This window comes from Agelaius tricolor, unplaced genomic scaffold, assembly GCF_023055355.1.
Source record: "Agelaius tricolor isolate 1412-34295 unplaced genomic scaffold, bAgeTri1.0.p SCAF_15, whole genome shotgun sequence".
Classification (NCBI taxonomy): Eukaryota; Metazoa; Chordata; class Aves; order Passeriformes; family Icteridae; genus Agelaius; species Agelaius tricolor.
The window spans coordinates 14504678-14527653 of NW_027269275.1; the positions used below are offsets into that span (position 1 = coordinate 14504678).

At 55.8% G+C, this 22976-nt stretch overlaps 1 protein-coding gene across 1 annotated transcript; it reads right to left on the minus strand.

Annotated features, from left to right (window-relative positions):
* Positions 1-330: 330 nt before the first annotated feature.
* Positions 331-17551, minus strand: HSD11B2 (hydroxysteroid 11-beta dehydrogenase 2). Its single transcript, XM_071440585.1, has 5 exons — positions 17188-17551; positions 2960-3172; positions 2515-2700; positions 1776-1913; positions 331-1305 (listed from the first exon to the last, which is right to left on the minus strand). The coding sequence occupies exons 1-5, from the start codon at positions 17480-17482 to the stop codon at positions 944-946; spliced, it is 1194 nt and encodes a 397-aa protein (XP_071296686.1). The 5' UTR covers positions 17483-17551; the 3' UTR covers positions 331-943.
* Positions 17552-22976: the final 5425 nt, after the last annotated feature.

The window sequence follows — 22976 nt, forward strand, 5'->3', positions numbered from 1 at the left end:
AGTACTCCCTCCAGCCCAAGCCAGGACAGTGCCTGGTCTGTGGGTGCAGCTGGCTGCTGAGCTAAGAGGTGCAGCCATATGGGAATGGTCCATAAGGTTAGGGAGCTGCATGGTTTTCCCTGGTGCCTGGGGCTGTCCACATGGGGCACTGTCACCGCTGCCATCCTTGCCCCAGCAGGGCCACAGAGTCGGAGCAAAGCAAAAGAAAGCTTTTGGCATAGGACTGGGGAAGGGCAGGGAGTGGGCACAAATCCCCCCTGGCAGGCTGAGCCCTTTTCTGGGAGTACCTGTGGCACCTGCTGCTGCATGTGAGGCTCCTGCCACAGTGCTCGGCGCGGGGCCAGTCATGACCCAGCTTAGCTCTGCCCACAGGCTGGGCATCCCTGAGCAGCATTGCAGCACTGCACTGTGGAAGGAGACAGCCAGAGCCTGCTGGAATATCAAGAATGGATTTATTTAAAAAGTGACAATCACATAGTTCATCTCATGAAGAGCTCTGCAGCACTGGCAGCCTGGTCTTGGCCCCTGCGCTGATCAGGAGCATGTGGAGTGTGTAATGAGTGGCAGGGAGGCAGCGGCCACAGGGTCCCAGCCCTGACCCAGCCAAGAGGGGATGGAGACAAACAGCTCTGAGAGCAGTAAGGAAGGTGGTGGGTAGCTGAGGAGGTACATCCCAGCCTGTGGTGCAGAGCTGCTGAGTCAGGCAGGGATGGGCCTCTTGGACGGTACATGGTTAGAAAAAATACAAAACCAAGGTCTCTAGAAAACGTTGATTCTTGCACAATAGAAAATAGATCTACCTGATTTTGGAAAGAAATTTGGTTTTTAACGTCTAATGCTGATTGTTCCCCCACGGTGCAGGAGGGCGGTGCCTTTGGCTCTGCACGCGCTCAGGGGCCGGTGTGCCTGGAGAGCCCGGGAGAAGGCCCTGGGCAGGCCCAGGTCAGGCCTTCTTCACATCCTTGTGGTGCTCTCGCCGCAGGGCTCGGGGCAGCTTGGGGTTGATGAAGAATCCTTTCAAGAACAAGTCTCGGACAAAGTAGGGCAGGTAGCGGTGTATGAAATACATGATCCCAAGGCCCTGCCCTGGGTAGTAGCGCACGGCTGGGTTGGCAGCCAGAAGCCCCTCTGTGATGCTGTTCACCACTGCGCTGAGGTCCTCCACTGCCACCTTCATGAACTGGATGAACTGCTGGTTGATCTCCTCCACATAGTCCTCGCCATAGGCCTGCAGCAGCTCCTGGGGCAGGCTGGCCAACAGCTGCTGCTTATGCAGGTTCCAGAAGGCAGGGTCACATGTCGTCCCTGCAAGGAAACAGTCCCCGTGAGCTTGTGGGCCCCCCACTCCAGCCCCCTTGCCATGGGTGCCAGCAGCCCCAGTCACCTTCCAGCCTCACAGGAAGGTCCAGCTGAGACCCTGGCAAAGATTGCCATGAGGGAAGGACAGTAGTAGCACCATAGTGGCTCTTGCTAGCCTGAGACTGGACCAGGGGTCTTGGACCCTGCCTGCAGTGGGGATGCCGCTGTCATAAACGTGACTGAGCTGCTTTGACCAGTCCTAGTGGTATGGGGTCTGCTGTCAGGACGTGATGCTGTTTCTAGTCCATCAGAGCCCAACGGCCACAGGATAGCCACTGTCCCCGTATGGCTGGAGATACTCAGAAGCTGCATGGTTGCACCACCAACTGCTCATCCCATTTCTCCATCTTCTGCCTCCCTGGGATACCTGTCCCTTGCCCACAGGCACAGACAGGAGCAGGCACTGACCCTCTTACCTGTTTTGTAGTATCCAGGCAGGATGAGGCTGACTTTGATGCCCCAGGGCTGGAGCTCGCTGCGGAAGGTGTCCATGACCAGGCTGAGGGCCGCCTTCGAGGCCCCATAGGCTGCCAGGCAGGGGAAGGGCATGTCACCTGGCAGGAGTGAAAGAATGAGTGAGCCAGTGCTCCAGCAGGGACAGAGGGGAGGGGGGGGAAGGGCAGGGCTTGTGTAGGGCTGTGTTCCTGGGCCCTGCTTAAGGAAATGGCTTGGGGTTTGTTTTGCTAAGAAAACAACTGAAATTGTTCAAATTCAAATTAATGTTTTAATGGGGGCAAAAAACAGTGGTGAGGGAAGAGGAAATTGATTTTGCTCCCTGTCCAGCTAAAGCTTGGGATTGTCATCCCCAATGGAGGATTAGAGTGTTTTAATGGGCAAAAAAAAGGGCAGGGGAAAGGAAGTTGATTTTCCCACCCTGGCTGGGGCTGTCGTCCCCAATGGAGACACATGGCAGCTGGGCTTGGGTTGCCCATGCTGCCTGTGACCAGGCTGCCTGTCCCCAGCCCCCATGTCTCCTCACATCTTAGTAGCTGCTGTGGGGCTCAGTGCTGCCAGCTCATTCTACAGTTCCTGGAGCCAGTTGGCTGAGAAGGTTGGAGTGCCTGGGGGCTGGAAATTGCACCACACCATGGGGATGCTCAAGCCATGCCTGGGCTGAGGGTGCCAGGGGTGCCACGCTGGAGGGAGGCTGCTCACCTGCAGGGCTGCTCACGGTGACAATGCGGCCACCAGCAGAGCGGAGCAGGGGCAGCAGCCCCTTGGTGAGCTCCAGGGAGCCAAAGAAGTTCACCTCCATGCAGGTGCGGAACTTGCCCAGCGGCGAGAGCTCAGCGTCGGCAATGGTATCATTGAACCCAGCGTTGTTCACCAGGCCCCAGAGTCCTGTGGGAATGGGATGCTTGAAGAGGTGACCTGAATGGGGAAGCCCCACCCCAGGATTTCCAGCTGCTCCCCAGGCTGATGGGGGTCCTGCAAGGGAATTGTAGGATGCCCCAGGACAAGAGAGCTTGACAAAGGCTGTTGGCACAGGGACGCAGCCCCCCAGGGAAACAGATGGAGGGTGCCGCTGCCATGCTGGCTGCAGGCTGAGATCCCAGGGAGTTCTGTGGGGTCCTGTGAGGTTGCCAAAGGCAGCTCCTACCTGTGCTGTTGGTGTGGGCCTGGATATGCTGCAGGACACGCTGGATGTCCTCTGTCTTGGTCAGGTCCATCTGCAGCAGCGTCAGCCTCGATGAGCAGCTCTGGCGCAGCTCCTGGGCACCAGGACTCTGCAGGTCCAGCACGCTGGCAAACACCCGAAAGCCCATGATGTCCAAGTGCCTGGCTGTTGCCTGCCCAAAGCCCGAGTCACATCCTGAAAGAGATGGGAAGAGCCTTGCAGTGTCCAGTGACAGCCACTGTCTGCCTCCAGCCCCCAAAGATCCCCTAGCTCTGCCTCTCCATCACTAGGAACCAACCCCAGGAACCAAACATCCACCCCAGCATCAGTTTCCCTTGCCTGAGCACCACCTTGGCTCCGCACCCCGCTGTAGCTCCTGACTCACCAGGATGTGACCTTGCCCTGGGGCATTTGCAGGTCATGGAGCTGTTGTTTTCTCTCCCTTGCAGGAGGAAGAAAACACTCCTTTTATCTGCAGCCCCATCGTCCCCGAGCTGCAGGCAAACCCACAGGCACCAGCAACGCACCCACCGAACAGCCCAGAGCCCTGCAGCGATGAGGGGCCATCAGCCCTCAAAATAGCCTCTAAAAGCTCCATCAAGAACCATTCATAGCTGGCATCAGGCTCCGTGGGAGACTTTTGCCGAAGGCAGAGAACCTCTTCACCTGGCTGGGGCATGAGGGGATTAAAAATGGTGAGGGAAAAAACGGATTCTGGTCTGCTCCTGCTACCCTGCATCCTTCAAGGGAGCATCCAAACGGGATGGACCACTCGGGAGAGTTCTGGTGCTCCGTGCCCGGTCCCAGCCTCACATCCTCCATCTCTGTTCAAACAGAGGCACCACAGGTGACACTATCACCTGCAAAGCCACCATCGGGGTGGCTGGGAGACAGCCCGGGCGGGAGCTGGCTGTTGCAGAGCGGTGACAAGGCCAGTGGCCAGGGTGGAGCGGCCAGGATGCAAACAAACAGCGGCAGCAAGGTACAGGCTGTTCCCGGGGCCGATGGCAGCACTGATAGCTCGGAGAGTCTGTGCCACGACCGCTGCCCAGTCACATTAACCATTAACAGGGGAGCACTGCAGGGGCAGCCCCGTGGCCCTGTACCGTCCTGCCCTGCACCTTTGGGTGCTCATGAGGACATCCTGAAAACCGACCCTGTGTGGCACCTGGAGCCACCCCGGGGTGGACACAGGGGTGGACACAACAGTGGCCCTGGGGACTGTTACCTCACAAGATTCAGCAGCCTTCCACCAGCCTTTGGCACATGGACTGGATGCCTCACTCTTCCACGCCCACAGGCTGGGATCAGGCATAGCTCTTGGGGTGCCAGCTAAGCGTCAGTTCAGTGTCTGTCCCAGTTCCCAGTTCAGTTTTACTCTGCTGCTGCGTCAGAAACCTGTAATTAAACCCCTGGCCAGAGGCCAGAGTGATAACACAGCCCAGAGGTGCTCAGTTGGCAGGAAGGGGCTGCAGGGACCTCCCTTTCCCACACAACACCCCACATTCATCATGGATGTGTGCCAGGTTGGCTCAGCATCACCCCAGCATTATCCCTGGCATTGCCCCAGCATCACCCCCAGAACCCTGGTCCGCAGGGCATGCTGAAGGTACAGCACATCCACCTCTCCCCTCCCTAGGAGCAGTGCATACTGCCAGCAGACAAACAGATAAGGTGCATTTCACCTTTCAAGCAGTGCAGGAGAAAACTGCAATAAAGATAAGGTTTAAAAATAAAAGTGCTCCTGGCCACAGCCTCACCATGACGCAGCTGACAGGAGGGTTACCTGCACTGCTCCCATGCAGCTGGCAAGAAAAGCTTCCAGTCCAAACATGAAGCTTCCTATCACCATGTAACTCTCAAAACCCCGGGAAACATCCCAAAAAACTGAGAGCCAGGTTTGCTGGCTTCTTATGGGCAAGTCTGGCAAGGAGGTAGCAAACACAGCCACATGCTGTCCAAGTCAGGCAGGGTTTGTTTTGCCTTAGAGGAGCAGGGCAGTCAGAGGGTTTGTTTCGGAAGTTCTAATTTATTCACACACATACCAAATAAAAAAACTCCTGGGAGGCTGGCGGGAGGCCCAAGGCCAGGAGGGTGAGGATGCTCTGGTGTTATTTAAGGTCTCCGCTGCTGCTCAGCTTCCCATCCGCTGTGCTCAGGCATGGCCAAGAGTGCAGGGAGGGACAATGAACCCCCTGGGCCCATAACACGTGGCCCCAAAGCATGGCAGCTTTCCCAGGGCCATGTTCACTCCCTGTGGCCACCAGCACATGAGTTGCTGGCCACGCTGGAGCTGGCACAGGAGCCATTGCCGCTGGCCCGGCCCCGCCGGGAGCGCTGGAGCCGTGCAGTCTGTGCAGCCCCAGCAAGGCTGGTGCTGGGCTCGCTGCCCTCCCAGGATGCTGCATCACGAGGAGATGCCGGCGCCAGTTCCCCCCGCCCCAGCTCCCAGCTTGCCAGCTGGTTTCACAGTCCTGCTGGAGGGAGGGACGTGGTCAGATCAAGCGCAGGAGCCCAGCACTGGGAGCGCAGCAGAGGAGAGCAGGTACCTTGAAGCCCCTGCATCTTATCCCCACGGACCCTGGGTCAGCAGACAGAGGCTTTTGCTGCAGCAGGAGCAGAGCTAAACTTGAGTCCAGGTTGCAAAATCCAGCAGCCCTCCACAGGCTCAGCAAGCCGGGACAAACTCCTGCACCAGGGGCCGGCCGGACATTTTCCACAGCAGCAGGTCAGCAGCAATTCCTGAGAACTTTACGAAAGCTCCAGCCACTTCAGCGACTTCCCAAAGAGTGAGAGATGCACGCCTCCACTAGAATTTTGGCATGACAAGCCCCAATTTTACTTATCTTGAGCAAGCAAAAAGGTTTGGCCTCCGGCATCATCATAAGGGGTGGCCTCCCACCCACTCGGGGAGGGAAAGAGGACTGACACCGCAGCATCCTGCATCCATTGTCCAGAGCTGCTCCTCATGGTGACAGCAGAGCCACCGCCGGGGCTGAGCTGTGCCAGCTGGGCAGCTCCCAGCCAGCCTGTACCGCTGCTTCCTCGCTCCAGGAGCCGGCTGGAGCTGCAGTCCCTGTTTGGTGCGGACACATTTCTTTCAGGTGAGTCAGGCATGGCACACTCTGACATTTTGCTGTCTCAGGTATTCACCCTGCTCTCCTGCACCAGCACCAAGGCCACCATACACAGACATGCTCAAAATTAGTGCCACAGTTTTCTGATTGGAGCAGAGAGGGTCAGTAACACAGCTGTGACCCGGGAGCTGCTGAACCACAACCACCTGCCTGCCCCTGCCCCTACTGCTGGCACGGTACATGATGGAGGGCTGGCAGCACAGGTCTGCAGTGCTCACCCCAACACAACCTAGGAATGACTTCCCTTCCCAAACTGTGAGCTGAGAGTCCCCTTCCATGAGCCATGAACTGTGCAGTCTCATTCTGGAGCTTTGGAATTGCAAGCTGGGCATCTTAAGCCCTGAGTTACAAGCCAAGCTTCTTCATCCCCTAGCCATGAGCTGTGTACATCCTCAGCCTCATCCCCGAGCCATAAACTGAGCACCCTCATCTCTGAACCAGAAGTTGTGCGTCCTTATGACCTCTGTATCCTGAACCACAGGTGAGGACCAACGAAAACCTAAGCAGTGAGAACCAAGCTTGGCTAAAGAATTCCCATGTGCCTGCAAAACTGCCCAGAGCCTGTTGGGTACAGTGACAGCTCCCTGGATCTGGTCCCTCCTCAGCCACCCCAGCTGAGGACCCTGGTGTGGAAGCTGAAGAGGGGTTGCCCCAGGGCTGAGCACCCTTGTGATGGACCATCTCCCCCATGGTCACCCTAGCAGCGTGGTCAGTCAGCAGCCCTAGGGGCAGTGCCCCAGGCACCTAGCAGCAAGGCAGCTGGAGGCACCCCTTGAGGATGCTCCATCTTCCACCAACTGGGAGCTTGCCAGCTGAGTTGGGCACTCAGAAGGACATCACCCACCTCCACCCCCATCAGCTCTGCAGGCCCTTGCCTGGGTGCCCCCTGCTGCTCCTCAAATCCCAGGATATCAGTCCCCCTCCCCAAAGAGCTTTAGGGCTGTGTGTCCCACCACCCTGTCCAAGAGGCCTTGCCAAGATGGAGCTGTCATCAGGCTCAAGGACACCATCAACAGGGCACCAAGGCCAAATGGATTAACATGCTGCACCACTTGTTTCCATGGGCTCAAGCTCAGACCCTGCCTGGGATGCCAAGTTAAATGTGGCCTTCTGGCTCTGACAGGATTCACTGCCATCATGGATCCAGCTTCTCTGGGCACAGTATGGGATTTAGCAGCACTCAGGGAGGCTCACCTGGGTGCCTGAGCAGGCACTGATCCCAACTCAGCTGTTTGTCTCAGCTCCATCCTGGGAGCGTGGGAACCTCATGGATGCAGAAGCACAGGACAAGGTGCCACCAGCTGGGGATGGTGCCATCAGAGGGGATGGCAGTCTCCCAGAGGAGCTCAAGGAGGGGATCTTTGCACAGTGCAGGTCCAGGCATGATAAAATGCCCAGCAAAATCCTGTGTGGGCAGGACAAGGCCCAGTGGCCAACACCTTCCAGATGCTGCACACAATTGGAGCAAGGAGTGATAAAGGGGTGATGTCAGCCCTGGGCAATGGGGAGCTGTGAAGGAACAAATTCTTGGCAGGGCACAGGATAGGGAGGGGAAGGCAGGAGCACCTGTCCCCACAGCAGCTGGGCCACCACAGCCATGCACCAGCCCTGGCCTCCCCAGCCAGGCATCAGCCACCATCTGCCCACACCCAAGGTAATTCTGTGGGAGTGGGGCTGGGAAGGGGCACCCACAGCCCACAACCCATCCAGTGTCATCACAGTTCACAGGAAACACCACCCCAGCCACTGGCTTTGATGGCATGCCATGTCCCCGTTCCCTGTGGGAGCAGCCCTCATGCCCAAGCACGGGCAGACAGGGCTGGGCTGGCAGCAGGCCTGGTAATGCTGCTGCTGGTCCTCAGCACTGGGGTTCAGGAAGCCACAAGCCTAATTAAATTAAATTAAAGCCAGAAGATACCTTTAGGGATGACCCAAATCCCATCCCCAAATCCCTAGTGAGTGGATAATGCAGGAACCCCCCCACCCAAGCAGGCTGGCTGTGCATCCCTGCAAAGCCTCAGCCTCCTTCCTGAGCCCAGGCAGGCACACAGTGCCCCTGCTCCCCTAGGACCCCCCCCTGCATGACACAGTCGGCACAGGCAGCTCGAGGGAGATTGCTGATGGCTCCCACAGCCCACATAGACACATCCCTCCAACAGGTCCTGTGGGTCAAAGCAGGGGTCAGACAAACCCTCAGTCCCACAGGGAGACTCGTGACAGAAGGCAGAGCTCAGAATGCCCATGGCAGGGGGTGCATGGGTGACCTACCCCTCCACGCTGGGGACAATAGCCAGATGGTGTGAATTACAATGGATTAGCCAAGTGTTCCTGGGGCCTCACAGTCATCACCTCTACCCGGGAAGTTATCTCCCACTTAAAGAGAAGGGGGAAATCTGATTTTCTGCCTAGACAACCAACACAACCAGACAGAGATGACGTGGAGCCCCCAGGCCAGTGTGAATGCACCCACAGCTTCTGGATTAAAGGCCATTTCTCAGGAGCTTTACTGGTGCATCCATATTGGGGACTGATTGCACAAAAGCAGCTGGGCAATAAGAAAAGTGTCAGGGGCCACAGCCCTCCCCATCGCTGTCACTAAAAGCCATCCAGACGCCTTCTCCCCCACCAAAGCTGTGAGCAGCAGATGCTGCTTGCCGCCAGGGGGGCTAATGAACGCAGGAGCTTGTTCGTGCCCTGGGACAGCAGGACAGGAATGAGCCCAGCCACCCCCTGCAATGCAAGGCCAGTGCCTGGGGGGATGCTCAGAGAGGCTGGGACCCCGGAATTAACCCAGCCCTGGCATGGCAGTGACGCTGCTGCGGTGAGCAGTGACCCTGGGCTCGCAAGCTGACGGGGGTGGGGGGAGGAAGTGCCACCTCCAGCCTCGCTGTGACACTTCGCAGAAAGAGAGCACAGGAATTTCCTAGAAGCAGCTGCTCACCGCACACCGGGGCTGGATGGCATCTTCCGGCAGCTGCTGTCTCCAGCGAGGGGAGATCCTCTCCCCAAAGGGAGCAGTGAGACTCTCACAGTCAAGAATTTCATCTTGCAGCAGGCAGCAATACACGAGAGGAGTCAGCAGCACAGACTTCACCTGGCACAGGCTGTACATGAGAGCTAATCTGGGATAGATGGATGGCCCTCCAAGAGGAAGTTGTGAAGAGCTATGGTGATAGCTGGGTTAATAATCACCCTCAAAAGGAACACGGTGAACTGGGAACATGGAGCTGACAAAGCCTCGAAAGCCATCAGGAAGAACTGATGGCTCTTGGGACAAAGCTCTTCCATCAAGAAGAGCTGTTGCTGGGAAGGACACCCGTGGCCCAGAGACAACTTGACCAGATCACTCAAGATCAAGTGCCACTCAAGATCAGTGCCAATGGCAAGCTGGCACTGGTGACACATCCACTTGGGCTTTTTGAGAGAGAGAGGCTGGGTAGGAAACAGGCTGGGAAGCCAGAAAGCTCCACGGGCTATGTCTGGAATGTCTGAAGATGCTCCTGGGGAATAAGGTGGTGGCTGGGGCACCTGCTGGTGGGCACCTCTAGTCTGCAAGAGGGCTCTCCAGGACTCCCAGCAGGCCGGAGAACCAGCAGCCGAGCCCCATATCCATCCCTCTTGTGTGCTAACAAGCAAAGAGAGGCATCAGGTCATGCCTAAGGTCTGTTACAGGCAGGGCTAATCCATCCACAGGCAGCTGAAGGGAAGAACAGCTTTTCTACATGGACCACCACGAGCCATCACCACCCAGGGACATCTCAGGGAAGGTGATTTTAGCCAGGACAGCAAAGCACCACAGCCATGACATGACCAGGAGAACCTCTAACCATGTGGTGGGACAGGTCAACCGTGGGAGAGCTTTGATGTGCCACCCAGACAGCACTGTGGGCAAGTCACAAGTGATGCCAGCAGGGACAAAGCCATGCTGGGACAATGCTGACCAAAGCAACAGGTCAGAGCAAGCCCAGGGGATCACCATGTTAATCATCTCAGAGTTTGCAGCACCCCAATAAGGCTACAGCAGTTTTAATGGAGAACTAGGGGTAATATTTAGGGGTATTTTGCTGATGAGATATTTCTTTGCTTGTAGGGTGCCAGCTCATCACTCTCCTTGTCACAAGAGTAAACTCCCACCTCATGTCACAATCCCAAGCAAGCAGAAGTGGTGCAAGCCCTGCCCATTCCCACATCATGATGGTCTCTACAGCTGCACCAACTATTTTCATTTGCAGCTTCCAGATCCATGTGAAGCGGGGGACTTTTTTTTTTTTTTTTTTTAGAAACAGAGCAAAACACTTGAGCAAACACCAACTGAGCTTCTGCCAAGACAGCTTTTGAAATACACTGAGCTGTTTAAGCCCCCAGGCTCAGAGATGTGCCTCATGACATCCTCAACCCACCTGCCCTTTCCATACACAGCTCAAGTTGTCCCCTCCTTACTCTTCACCTGTAGCTCTCACCAGCTCTTCAGAGTAAGAGTTTCAGTATCATAAGGCTACTTTGGTGCATTTTCCCCAAAATACAAGATGGCCCTCCAGGCTGATGTGCTTGGACATAGTTGTGCTGACCCAGGCAATGCCAGGGCAGCACCCACATGTGCCCTTCAGCTTAGGCAGAGCCCAACACAACAGCTGAAAGAGGGGGCAGAACTCATCCTGGGATGGCTGCACACCCCAGGTTGGAGCTTATCCCCACCTGGTAACCAGGACCCTAGAGAGGAACAAATACTGGTCACAGTGGGTTACTCATAACAGGATGAGGCCCTTGTAACCCAGAGAAGCTGCAGCTGCCCCATCCCTGAAAATGTTCAAGGCAAGGTGGGATGTGGCTTGGAGCAACCTGGTCTAGTGGAAGGTGTCCCTGCCCATGGCAGGGGGGTTGGAACAAGATAGTCTTTAAAGTTTATTCCAATCCAAACCATTCAGAGCTTCTATGATTCTGAGAGGCCAGGCTTTCAGAGCTGGCACAGAAGACATCAGGGCAGGTACCTGAGCTTTCCAGCCTATCCCTTCTCTCTGTTCCCAGCCTGCCTGGGAGTCACTCACCATCTGGCTCCATAGGGTCAGCCACCCAACAAGAGGAAGTGCTGCCGCAAAGCCTGTAAAGCCAAAAACTGCTTTTCAAGATTACAGCCTTAGAGCCAGCAAATCCCAGGACAGCGCCATGTGTGACAGGGAAGCCAGCTCCCGAGGGAGAAGCTGATAAAGCTCAGGGGCTGGCAGCTCTCCAGGGGAGAAGGAAGCAGAAGTGATACATTACACATACAAGCTGAGACAGAAGAATGGGAGATGGTGGATATACCACAGCCACTAAGGGGAGCAGGAAAGGAGGTAACAGGCACATCCTGGGGTGATTAAAATAAGAGCTCCTAAACTATACCTGTAGCAACATACTGACAGCATGAGGGCAGTTTTTCCACCTCATCATAGAAAATTTGAGCATTTTCCACCTAAATATAGAACAGTTAGGTTGGAAGGGACCTTATAGGGTCATCCAATTCCAGCACCCCTGCTGTGGGCAGGGATACCTTCCACTAGCCCAGATTGCTCCAAGACCCATTCAACCTGGCCTTGGAGGCTCCACAGCAGTACCTCAGATCCGAGATGACAGGAGGGACATCAGGAGGTGAAGAGGTACAAAAGCCCTGCAGCCTTTCCTCCTCAGAAAAAAAAAAAAAAAAAAGCCCCTACAGCTGGAGTTTTAGACCAGCACTGAAAGAAGACTGTGGGGAGAAGGCAAAGATTTGGTGGAAACACCTTGAAGAGCCCCCTCAAACAAAACCCTGGCTGGGCAAGTCCACCAACCCTGTGCTGTGCTCCCAGCAGTGAAAGCAGCAACTGGCTCTTCTGTAACCAGATCCTGGCTTGAGGGGAGCTAGACTCAACAGTGGGTAACCCAATCCCAGACCTCATTAAAAATGTGCTGCTCATTGGACTAGAGGGCAGCAACTGCCTACACTTCTCTCCTCCCGAAAGCATCCGTTCCCATCTGACAATCTCATTTCAGCAGGGAAGTCTTTGCTTTGTTGCTCTCATGTCCCCACATAACCCCGAGGTTAATCAAGCCAGCTTGGGTTTCTCTACCAACTCCAGTCTCCCACAGTATGAAACCTCAATGCGTTTTTCCTCCTAATTAGCTGTGCTCATCATTTTTGGTTAACGGTGCTAAAAACTCCCACCTCAACAGGTCTGTGTCATTAGTAGGCTTCCAAAGTGCTTATTTTATAGATAAGTGAGAAAAAGCCGAGCGTATCTATCCACATGCCTGTGGTGAGCAGGGGTAGGTATCTATTTCTGAAGAAACCTCACGTGGGAAAGAAGAATCCTAAATCCATGGAGGGCTGCTGACAAAGCGGGGGGAGAGCTTCAGCCCTGCAGATAGAGGCAGAAAAAACAGCTTTCCTGCTCTGTTCCCAAAAGCCAGCAGCAAACCCTATAACTAGAGTTAAATATTGCATTTTTTTAACTTCAAGTATACCAGGAATTGCTTGTACACCAGGGCTGGAGTTTGGGTGTTTGATTTTGGTCCTGTCCCACCCCTCAGCTTGGAGGCAGCAGCTGCCTCTGCTGTTAATTTTTAATAGATTCTGGAAAAATCAGAGCAATTTCAGGGAATAAGCTGATTTTCAACTTTCACTTATAGAATCACAAAATGGTTCTGTTTGGCAGGGACCTGAAAGAGCACCTAGTTCCAACCCCCTGCACTTAGGCTGGGGAAAGATCCCAGATACTCTGAGCTGGATCACTGGCTTCAGAAGCAGAGTGAAAGTCACCTATGGAGAGCTGCAGCACCTTTGCACAAAGCATTTCTCACAGCAAGGCTGCTGGCAGGCTCAGCACCAAACACAGGCTGTGAGTGTGCTCTGCAGGTGCTCTGGCCACGCCGTGGTGCAGAGGTGCCCATCCCAGAGCCAGCCCTGAATCCTTGACCCCGGCATTTCTCAGTCACCTTGTTTAGCTGGAAAATAGATCTAAGACAACATCAAAGTCCAGACTGCTTTTTTTAACCACAGAAAGGGATTTACCTTCATGGCAGAAAGCAAGAGTCCCAACATCTGGATTGAATCACTCAGTCCTGCTGCAGCCAGCAGATGCTTCAACATCTGTGGAGTCCATGGGAAATACTGCAGCACTGCAAGTTGCAAAGCCTCTGTTAACCTTGAACATGATCTGAAGCTCTGACCCATTTCAAATTGTTAATGGGGCATGCAATTGTAACAAGAACGCTTCACCAGGAAAACCACACTTTCCCTGCAGCCAGGAAGGAGAAGAGAGGAGGACAGGGGAGGTTTGGGTCTGGGCAGCCTGACCAACAACCAGTTTTGCTCACAGAGATGATTTGTTGGAAGACAGACCAATCTGCAGGTGCTCCTAGCTTTCTTCACAGGCTGCACCAAGGAAGAGCAAGGATACAAGAGACCCAGACTGCTTCTCTCAGGCAGCCATCCAGATGTTTGATGTTATTGGAGAGCTAATTCAGGTACCACCATTATAGACAGAACAACAATTCACTATTTTCAACTTTCCATCCAAGCTGAAGCATATGAACCAATATCATAACTCCTGTCCTCCTCTGCTCTGGCAAAGCCCTGCAGGCAGGCAGACTCCCTGGGCTGATTTGCATTTGGTGCTTTTCAAGGATCTGCAGTAAATCGGGCAATTGGCTACTGTCCAAAGAACCACCCCACACAGTCACGCATGGCAGAGCTACACAACAGCAAGAGGCTTCTCCAGCTGCTCAGTGGAGCCCGGGGATGCTCCTGGCCATCCCTCCACCACCTCCAGGCACCCAGTTGAGTTGGATGGTTTCAATAGACTCACTGAATTCCACAGGCATCTGCTAAGACCACAGGAACCAAAGGATGTTGTAGGTTCATGTCTAAATTGACCCAGCCAAAGCCCAGTCCTGCACAATGCACTGCCAGCCTAAATCTGGAGAGGCCAAGAAATGGCAGCTCATCACCTCCCTCCAAGACTGCTCTTGCAGACCATCAGCCCTGCCCTGCTCCAGAGGCTGGACTGCTTTTTATATCAATTCCCAGTGGGAAGCAGTATGGGATATAATACTCCTCCTCTTTGTTCACACAGCTCTGTGGAGTCCAGTGGCCCTAGGAACACCCAGCAGTGCCATTTCACATTTGGGAAGGGGGATGCACACACAAACCAGCTGTTTGGTGTTTGGAGCCAGCAGCTCTCAGTGAGCCACTGCCCCCACTGGCCACAGGTGCCAGCCAGCAGCACCAGCACCCTGGAGTGCCCTGTCACACCCTGTGGTGAGGGATGCCAGGTATTGGCTGCCTTGCAGCTTCCCTGTGCTGGATCAGGCTCTGGTCAGGCAGCTGCCCATACCAGCCCTGCCCACACTGCAGGTATGTTTGTACCTTGTGGTTTTCTGAGTTTGGCTAAAGCCTGTGCCAGGTGTGGGCTCATCTTTAAGGCAAGGGCAGGCCCAGGACAGCAAACCAAGGGAGGCATGGAGATAGCTGCTGTCTCCCTCCCAGCCCAGGCCAAGCAGCTGATTTCCTCTCCCCTCCTCATCCCCACCATCTTCCTGGGGCTGACCTCTCCCAGCCCCTGGCTGCACAGGAGGGCATTCTCCTCCTCCCTGAAAACAGCTGTTACATCTCCTAGGAATACAGGATTAACACTTTCCTCACCCTCTGCCCCCAGCCAGGCTGCATCCACTGGAGCCACACTCCTGGAGAAGCTGGACCATAGGGATGCAGAACAAAAGCACCAAGGTCACAGCCCCAGACAAACACAGCACTGCAGAGACTAGTGACCACTCACTTTGCTAGCCCAGGGGATGCCTCATGGGAAAGCACAGCATCCCTTACTCCCCTCTAGCAGCAGGTGGCTGCCCATCCCTGCTCCAGCCAAACCCCAGTCCCACGTGCAACAGTCAAAATGCAAACCTGCAGCAGATGGGAAACGCCACAACTTTCCAGCTCCTGCTGCTACCACAGGGTCAGCAGCTTTGCTCTGCAGCGGCTCTACAGCTGCTCTGCTATTTTCCCACTGAGCTGCACAGTTAGTTTTCCTTCAATCCCTGCCACAATTAAGTTTTATTTAGCCAGCGATGTCCGAACAGCACATGGGGCTGGAGCTTCACATGCAGAGTTCAACTCAGGGTTGTTCCTGGAGAGAGTGGGCAGCTGGAAGAGCTGAAACTCATCACCTGGGAGATAGAGCAGCACTGCAGCCACCTTAACTTGCCCCAGATAAGCATCACTGAACCTGCTGCAGGATTAAGACAGCAGCCAAGATATGTATACAAGGAAATGATGCCCAAAGATTTTCAGGCTGAAACCTGCACTGCTCCATCAGGAGGGGACTTTGTGCCATTTCTCAGTTGATCTGCAAGGTCCAGCACAACACACAGCATGGCAGAAGTTCTGTCCCTGACCTCACACACCTTCAGTGAGGCCCAGCATTGCCAGCCATCCATGCTTATGCTGCTCTCTCTGCCAGGCTTTGCTTCCCATTGGCAAGAGGAAGAAGGTCAGGCTGCCTTTCTCCCCGAGCTGATCCTTCCAGGCTGCTCCCACAGAAGACACGAGCAGCTACTCAATACCTAGTTGGCTGGAATTAATCCATAAAAGAATCAGGCTAATTACTATGCAAATGCTCAAGTGAGGGATGCCATCCCCAGCAAAACAGCCCTCACATCTGCCCCTTGGCAGGCACTTGCCAGAGCAGCAGCACGGAAACACCAATCCCGCACCACGGGCTGCGCCTCGAACCTGTAAAACCACAAAGTATTTACAGCCAAGAGCAAACACATCAGAGCTGCAGAGGTGCCACCTCAACGCACTGGGGCAAGAACACCTTGTTCCAGTCACTGACTCACTAATTATATAGGCAATGCCAGGGAGCCAGGGCTGCCAGAGCTGGTGTGCCACAGGGCACCTGTGAGCGCATGGCTGTCAGACATCCTCCCCAGGCAGCCCTACCCTGCTGCAGCTTTGACCTTCACTCAGTTGAATCATTCATTCATCCACTGCCTTGCTCCTCTGATCTTCCTCCTCCAGAGAGGATTTGCTGCACTTCCTACTGCTGCCACAGAACCCTTCAAGCTGGAAGGGGGACCCAGGTCTTGCCTTAATTTTCTAGGAAACAAGCAAACTCCTTTCTCCAGCTTCAGCATCTCCAAGCCCAGCACAGACATCCCCACCAGGATGCAGGCTCCTGTCCTTGGAAGCACTGCCAAGGTCATGCCCAGAAGTTTCCCTCCCCTCTGCATCCATGCAGAGCCAGCAGCACCTTCCAGGCACACCTGGAGCAAAAACCACCCCAGCTCCAGCACTTCCTCCTCATCTCTCCACGACCATTGCCTCACAGCAATGCGCTGCTGACCCTGGCTCTCATCCTGCAGCTCCACTGCCAGGAGGAAGGAATGAGAAACCATGTATATACCAAGATATCCTAAAGAGCTTCAGCCAGCAAGCCAGAGCTGTGCTATGCTTGGGAGCATAGCACATTCTCTAAGGAGCTCAGGACCACAGAGAAGCTTTGGACCAGGCAGCCCAAAGAGGAGGCAGGCAGCAGCTGGGCAGCATTTCCCAAGGATACCCACACAGTGGAGGACCTTGTCACCAGCAGCTCCCTGGATGGAGCTCTGGATGAAGCAGTGATGCTCAGCACTAGGTAGCCAGCCCTGTTGAAGCCTCTAAAGATACTATGAGAACCTTTCCAAGAACAAGTACAACTCCAGAGGGGAGGAAGGGAAGGGGGAAAGAGGAGAGGGAAGCCCTTGGGCCAGCCGACGGGGTCCAAAGCCAGCTCTGTCCCATCTAATCTCAGGGCTTCCAGAGGAAGCAGCTCTCGGCATCATGCTGCAACTAGTGGTCAACACTCGAGGGGCCATTGCAACTCCCTGCTTCGCGGGGCAGATACAGCCTAGCCGGTTCTGCTTGGACGTGGAAGAGGGTGAGGGATGCGCTGGCAGCGGTGGTTGGTCCCCAGCGGGACCCCACAGACAGCAGCGTCCTGGTGCCTGCGGGACACCCCACTCCGCTCCCCGCCGAGCCCAGGCGGTGCCGTCGGGGCGTCGAGGCCGTGTCCCCGCACTCACCTGTGACAAGGACGGCTCTGCCCGCCACCGGCAGCAGCCCGCGGGGCGCCGCCCGCCACAGCAGCAGCCCGGCGGCGGCGGCGGCCAGGGCCAGCCCCAGGGGCAGCGGCAGCCAGGCGCGGCACAGGCTCTGCAGCGCGGCCAGCAGCGCCAGCGGCAGCACCAGCCCCCGGCCCAGCGGCGGCCCCAGCCCCCGGCCCGGCCCCGGCGCCCGCCGCGCCGCCCGCAGCGCCAGGCTGCCGGCCAGAGCCGCCCACAGCGCGCCGTGCGCCCAGCGCTCCAGCCCCGGCTCCATCCCGGTCCCGATCCCGGGCCCGGCACGGCCCCGCCGCTGCCGCTCGCCCGCCCCGCCGCGCCCGTTTATAGCCGCCCGGCGGGGGAGCGGGGCGGGGCGGGACCGGCCGCCGCCAATGGGAGACGGGCGGGACGGGAGCGCCGGGCACCGGGAGCGCCGGGCACCGGCACCGGCGGCCGGGGAGGGGGGAAGGCGGAGCACCTTGGTACCCGCGGCTCGGCTCGGCTCGGCTCGGCTCGGCTCGGCTCGGCTCGGCTCGGCTCGGCTCGGCTCGGCGCGGTACTGCGCGGCACGGCTTGGGACATCGTGCTGCCTGGGTAGGCACGGCTCGGCTCGGCTCGGCACGGTTTGGCTTGGCTCAGTGCTGCTCGGGATATTCTGCTGCCTAGGTAGGTGCGTTCAGTGTTGCTTAGTCTGGCATGGCTCAGCTCGGCTCAGCTCAGCTCAGCTCAGCTAGGGACATGATGCCACCCAAGCAGATTCAGTTCAGCACAGCTTGGGGCATTTTGCCAGCTCAGTAGACATGGCTCATCTCAGTCAGCACAGCTCAGCGCAGCTCAGCCCTGCTCAGGACATTTTACCACCTAAGTAGGCACAATTCAGTTTGGTCCAGCTTGGCACAGCTCAGCTCAGAACAGCTCAGGACACCATGCCACCTCAATTTGCACAGCTCAGCTCAGCACAGACCAGGAGATGATGATGTGCCAGATAGTCACAGTTTGGCCTGACTTGGCTTGGCTTGGCCCAGCTGAGCACAAGTCATTGTGTCACCTCAAAAGGCACAATTCAGCTCAGCTTGGCATAGCTCAGTCTTGCTTGGGACACAATGCCACCCATTTAAGGCACAACTCAGTTTGGCGCAGCTTGGCTTGGCCCAGCTCAGCTCAGCTCAGCTGAGCCCTGCCCTGTACATTGTGGCATCTCAGTAGGCATGGTTCAGCTTGGCACAGTTCAGTTCGACTCAGCTCGGAACATTTTGCCACCTAGATAGGTGCAATTCATCTCAGCTCAGCTTGGTTCAGCACAGCTCAGGGCAGTCAGGGCACTCAGATAGACTCAGCTCAGTTCGGCCTGGCTTAGCACAGCTTGGGATGTCATACCATGTACAGGACAGCTCAGCTCATCTTGGTACAACTCAGGACAAGGTACCACCTAGGCAGGCACAGCTCAGCTTGACACAGCTTAGCTTGGCTTGGCTCAGCACGTCTTGACACATCATGCTACCTAAATAGGCACAGCTTAACTCAGCAGAGCTTGACATGGTTCAGCATGACTCAGCTCAGCCCAGCTTAGGACATCATGCCACTTAGGTAGGCACAGTTCAGCTTGATTTGGCTCAGATCGGCTCAGCACAGCTCAGCTCAACTCAGCTTGGCACAGCTCAGCTCAGCTCATCTCATCTCAGCCCATCATGGTTCAATTTGGTTCAGTATGGCTTGGTTATACAGCACCTACAGCACAGCTCAGCTCAGCTTGGTTTGGCACAGCTCAGCACGTCATCCCACCTAGGTAAGCACAGTTCAGCTCAGCTTGGTTCAATTTAGCTCAGCTCAGTTTGGCCTGGCACAGCTTGGCTCAGTGCCTGTCCAGGCAGAGCTTCCTAGCAGGAAGTGCCATTGCATCCAGGGAGGCTGCCCAAGCCAGAACCAGTGCTCCCAGCACCCACGCCCCACTGGGACAGGGGGAGCACAGGGCATGGCCACCGTCAGGGCCACCCCTCGATCGGGTCCCCCTGCACAGGGCAGTGCCCTCAGGCCCTGCTGGGGAGCACTCTAGGAGCAGTGGGCTGCCCAGCTCCTGCTGCCTTGGCCAGCCATGCTCAGTTCCTCAGTGCCCAGAGCAGGCAGGTGAGGTGTGAATCTCTTCCAGCTGCTCCCTGTGACTTGGGGGACAATGACTCCAGGGGGATCCCAAACCATTTCTCAGCACCCAGAGCAGGCAGTGCTCTGCCACTCACGTACCTGGTGTGATTCTGGGGCTGCAGCAGGGTGAGCCATGCTGGGAGCTCAGCTCCTGGCTTGCCCCAGCAAAGCCTGGGGAAGCCCTGCCATGCAGTGCTGGGTGCCAGGTCTGTGCCACCTCCAGCAGCTGCTGGCAGGAGCTCCCTGCACCACCTGGCTGGGGGACAAAGTCCTCTCCTTCCCAGGTTAATTACACAGGGTAATTGCTGCCGCTGGGCTCGCTTTATTAAGCACCTGCTTTAATATTTCACCAAGTCTCCGTACTCGGTGATCCTTCGTGCGTCCCTGCCGTGGGCCTGACTCTCGGCACTCTCTGGGCTCTCACGTGCCATCACCAACACCTCTCCCTCCCTGGTGGAGCCAGGCCCTGCCAGCTGTGCTGCCATCAGCACTGGCTGCCCCACCAGACCCCCGAGCCCTGTGGTGGTGGCAGCACGTGCCAGGGATGCCTGTGCCATCCTTATTGGAAACAGCCTCCCTGGTACTGGCAGGAAACCACATTTCATCAGCAGGGATGGCAACAGCTGCAGAAGTACAGCGTGGAACAGGCTGGGGTGGTTTGGCTGGGGTGTGGTGGTGTCACCCAGCTGAGTTTGAAGTGCTCAAGGGAATGTTGGGAAGCTGGCAAGGTAGAGGAGGAGGAGGGATGCTCCCAACAGCATGGCCGCGGGCTCTCCCACAGGAATCTGCTTGCTTGCAGCCCTGGGCTACTGAACCTGATGAAAACAATAGAGGTGACCACAAAGCAGAGCCTCAGGGAACTTGGGCTTTGAAGAGGACCTGGTTAAACCTCACCACACATCACTTCACCAGGGCTTGAAAATTCCTGTTGGAGAAAGGTTGTTTTCCATGAGAGGCCATCCCTTACTGTGCTGGCCAAGTTGGAAGTGCTGGGGCATGCAAGGGAGTGGGGGCAGGGATATGGTGCTTTGCAGGGACAGACAGAATGTAGAGTCTGTACCCATGTCTGTATTTCACAGAGGGTAGATGTGGCCATTCCCAAATTGCAACATGAATTTCCACAACCCCTTGAGAGCTAGATTGGATATCCATCCATCCATCCATCCATCCATCCATCCATCCATCCATCCATCCATCCCTGCATCCATCCCTTCCAGATCTCCTCACACATGGTCTTGGGATGCCCTGAGGTGGGACACCTCAGGATAGGTTTGTAGATAACTGTGGTGCTCTGTCACACCACTCAGGGCTTTCTGTGGGTTTTCTCACCACAGGCCCCGTGTGGTGGGGCTGAACCAGCAGCACCATTTGCTGTCTGTGGCCGCTCCCCAGCTTTCCTCAGAAGGCTGGTGTGCAGTCAGGGTGACTGGTGGCTCTTCCCTTGAAGACAGTGCCTGGCCTTGTTCATCTGCCCATTGCCCAACCCTGAGGTGCCTCCCAGCCGCGCCGTGCTGTTGGGAAACGCCGGTGATAGCCCCATTACCTTTTGACCTACTTGAGCTCTTCCGTACCCGTTCTGCTAATTACAGCTCACCTTTCACAGGGGAAGCAGGGCTGGTTCAACCACAGCCACCTCCCACACCTTTCCTGGGGCTGCTCAAGCAGGTCCCTGGGAGGGAGGACACACAAACCACATCTTCCTAGTGCTCCCCTTGCCCTAGGCTGTTCCTCCAGCTCCTGGAGCCTCCCATGACTAACAGGTTTTGAGATAATTGTTCCACTCCCTAATCTGATCTGCAGAAGATTCATGACATTGTTTTCAAAGTGCCATAAGCCATTTCCAGGGTCTCTAAGCCCATGAGGGTTGTGATTCATCCTCATGCTGCTGCCACAGGTACTTAATCTTCTCCAAAACAGCAAGTCCTTCTTCCAGGGCTATTATCTCCTCAGGAAACGCCACCCAGGCAAGCGTCTAACAGGCCACTTTTGCCTGTTCAGTGCTGATGGATATTTGTGCCAGCTCTTGCTTCCTCACAAATGCCATGAGGTACAGTCCTTCCCTGGGAGCAGCTGTCTCAGGAGAGGGGACCATGGGGCTGAAGCCTCCTCCTTCAATGTCACTTGAGGGCTGGGTACCCACCATGGACTGTCAAACCCACAGGAAAGGGGATGCTGCACTTGGAGCACAGGGGGCTCCCTGTCTCCCACACAATGTCCTCAAAATGCCCTTGAATGGACAGGGGTTCATCTGTCACAGTGAGGATGTGAGACACTGGAGCCCATTGGCATCTGGGGCTGGAGACAGTTCAGGGGTGACAAAGGCTGTTGCACCACCTGGAATTTAACTCTCATTTTGCCCCAAAGCATCTTGCAAAGGACAGTGATTAATTACTCCTGGCACCAAATATTTGTGTCCTACTACTGAACTTTGTGCAGTTGTCTTGGTTCTGGTTGAACTTTGCTACTGTAGTGGTAACTCTGTAATTTTGGCATTCTTTTCTGGGGAGCACAGATCCACGGGTGGCTGTGATTCAGCTAAGCCAGGTTCTCCTCCAGAAAAGCCTTTCCTGCATCCAACATCCCTGTGATCCTTTCCCAAACCTAAGGCATGGGAAACTGAGTCTAAAAAATCCCAGCCTGGAGGCACTTCTCATGGCACAGCCAACCTCAGCCACAGCCTCCATGGAGCCACCTTAGCTCTTTGTTCTGGGATCTTTTTCCTCTTCTTCCCCAGCATTTTCCATTCCTTGTTTCCAGCTTAATTAACAAAGGACTTGTTTTGATCTTTCCTTATATTTTGAAGCTGTAAATCACAGGTGACCATTGGTCCTCAATGTCTGCTGCATTTGGTGCCATGTTGATGGAATCAGCCTGAGACCCAGGCTTTGATCCTCCATCTATAGGGGGTTTCCACACACCTCAGCTGGATGGTGGGCACAGCTCAAAGCTTTCCCCAGCAGCTGGGCAGGATCTCCTTTCTCCTGGGGTGCTGTGGCTGGAGCAGCTCCTTTGCAGATTACCAGGGCTGCTCCCCAGGAGAGCCTTGCTGGCAGCATGGAGCATCCAGCCAAGCACTGCCCCTGTGTTGGCTCTTTCCAGACCCCCTTGTCTTCAGAACATTCCTGCCTCTGACTTGTTTTTTCAGGTTGCACATGATCCCCAGGTATTTACAAAACACAGCTCAGTTTCCAGATGCATTCATGGCTTTGGGTGGTTTCACCTTCTGCCCTGGTCAGGACCTTGTGTCACTGTGCCTGCACAGCCTTTGGCAGCCAGGCTTTCTGCACCACAGTTCTCCAAATCAGAGCTGATTTTGGGCTGCAGGGACCTTACTCCTTCAGTGTGGCTGTGAAACAGTGATTCCATCTCCTCTAATACTTAGTGTTCTCCTGGGTCATGTGTGGTACCATGCCTTCCTTTGGCAGCACAGCATCAACCTCCCATCTCCCATCTCCCATCTCTGCCCATCACAGAGTCTGTATCTCAGCACTGGAGTGATGGGGACAGGGGAAATGTGTCTCCCCCTTGGTCACAGGACAGATGCCAGGGGAAGATGACTGGGCCATGCTCCAGGTGACATTCTGCTCCCTCTGCTCCTAGGGAAGGTGGCAGTAGGTCACAGCAGCTGTGAC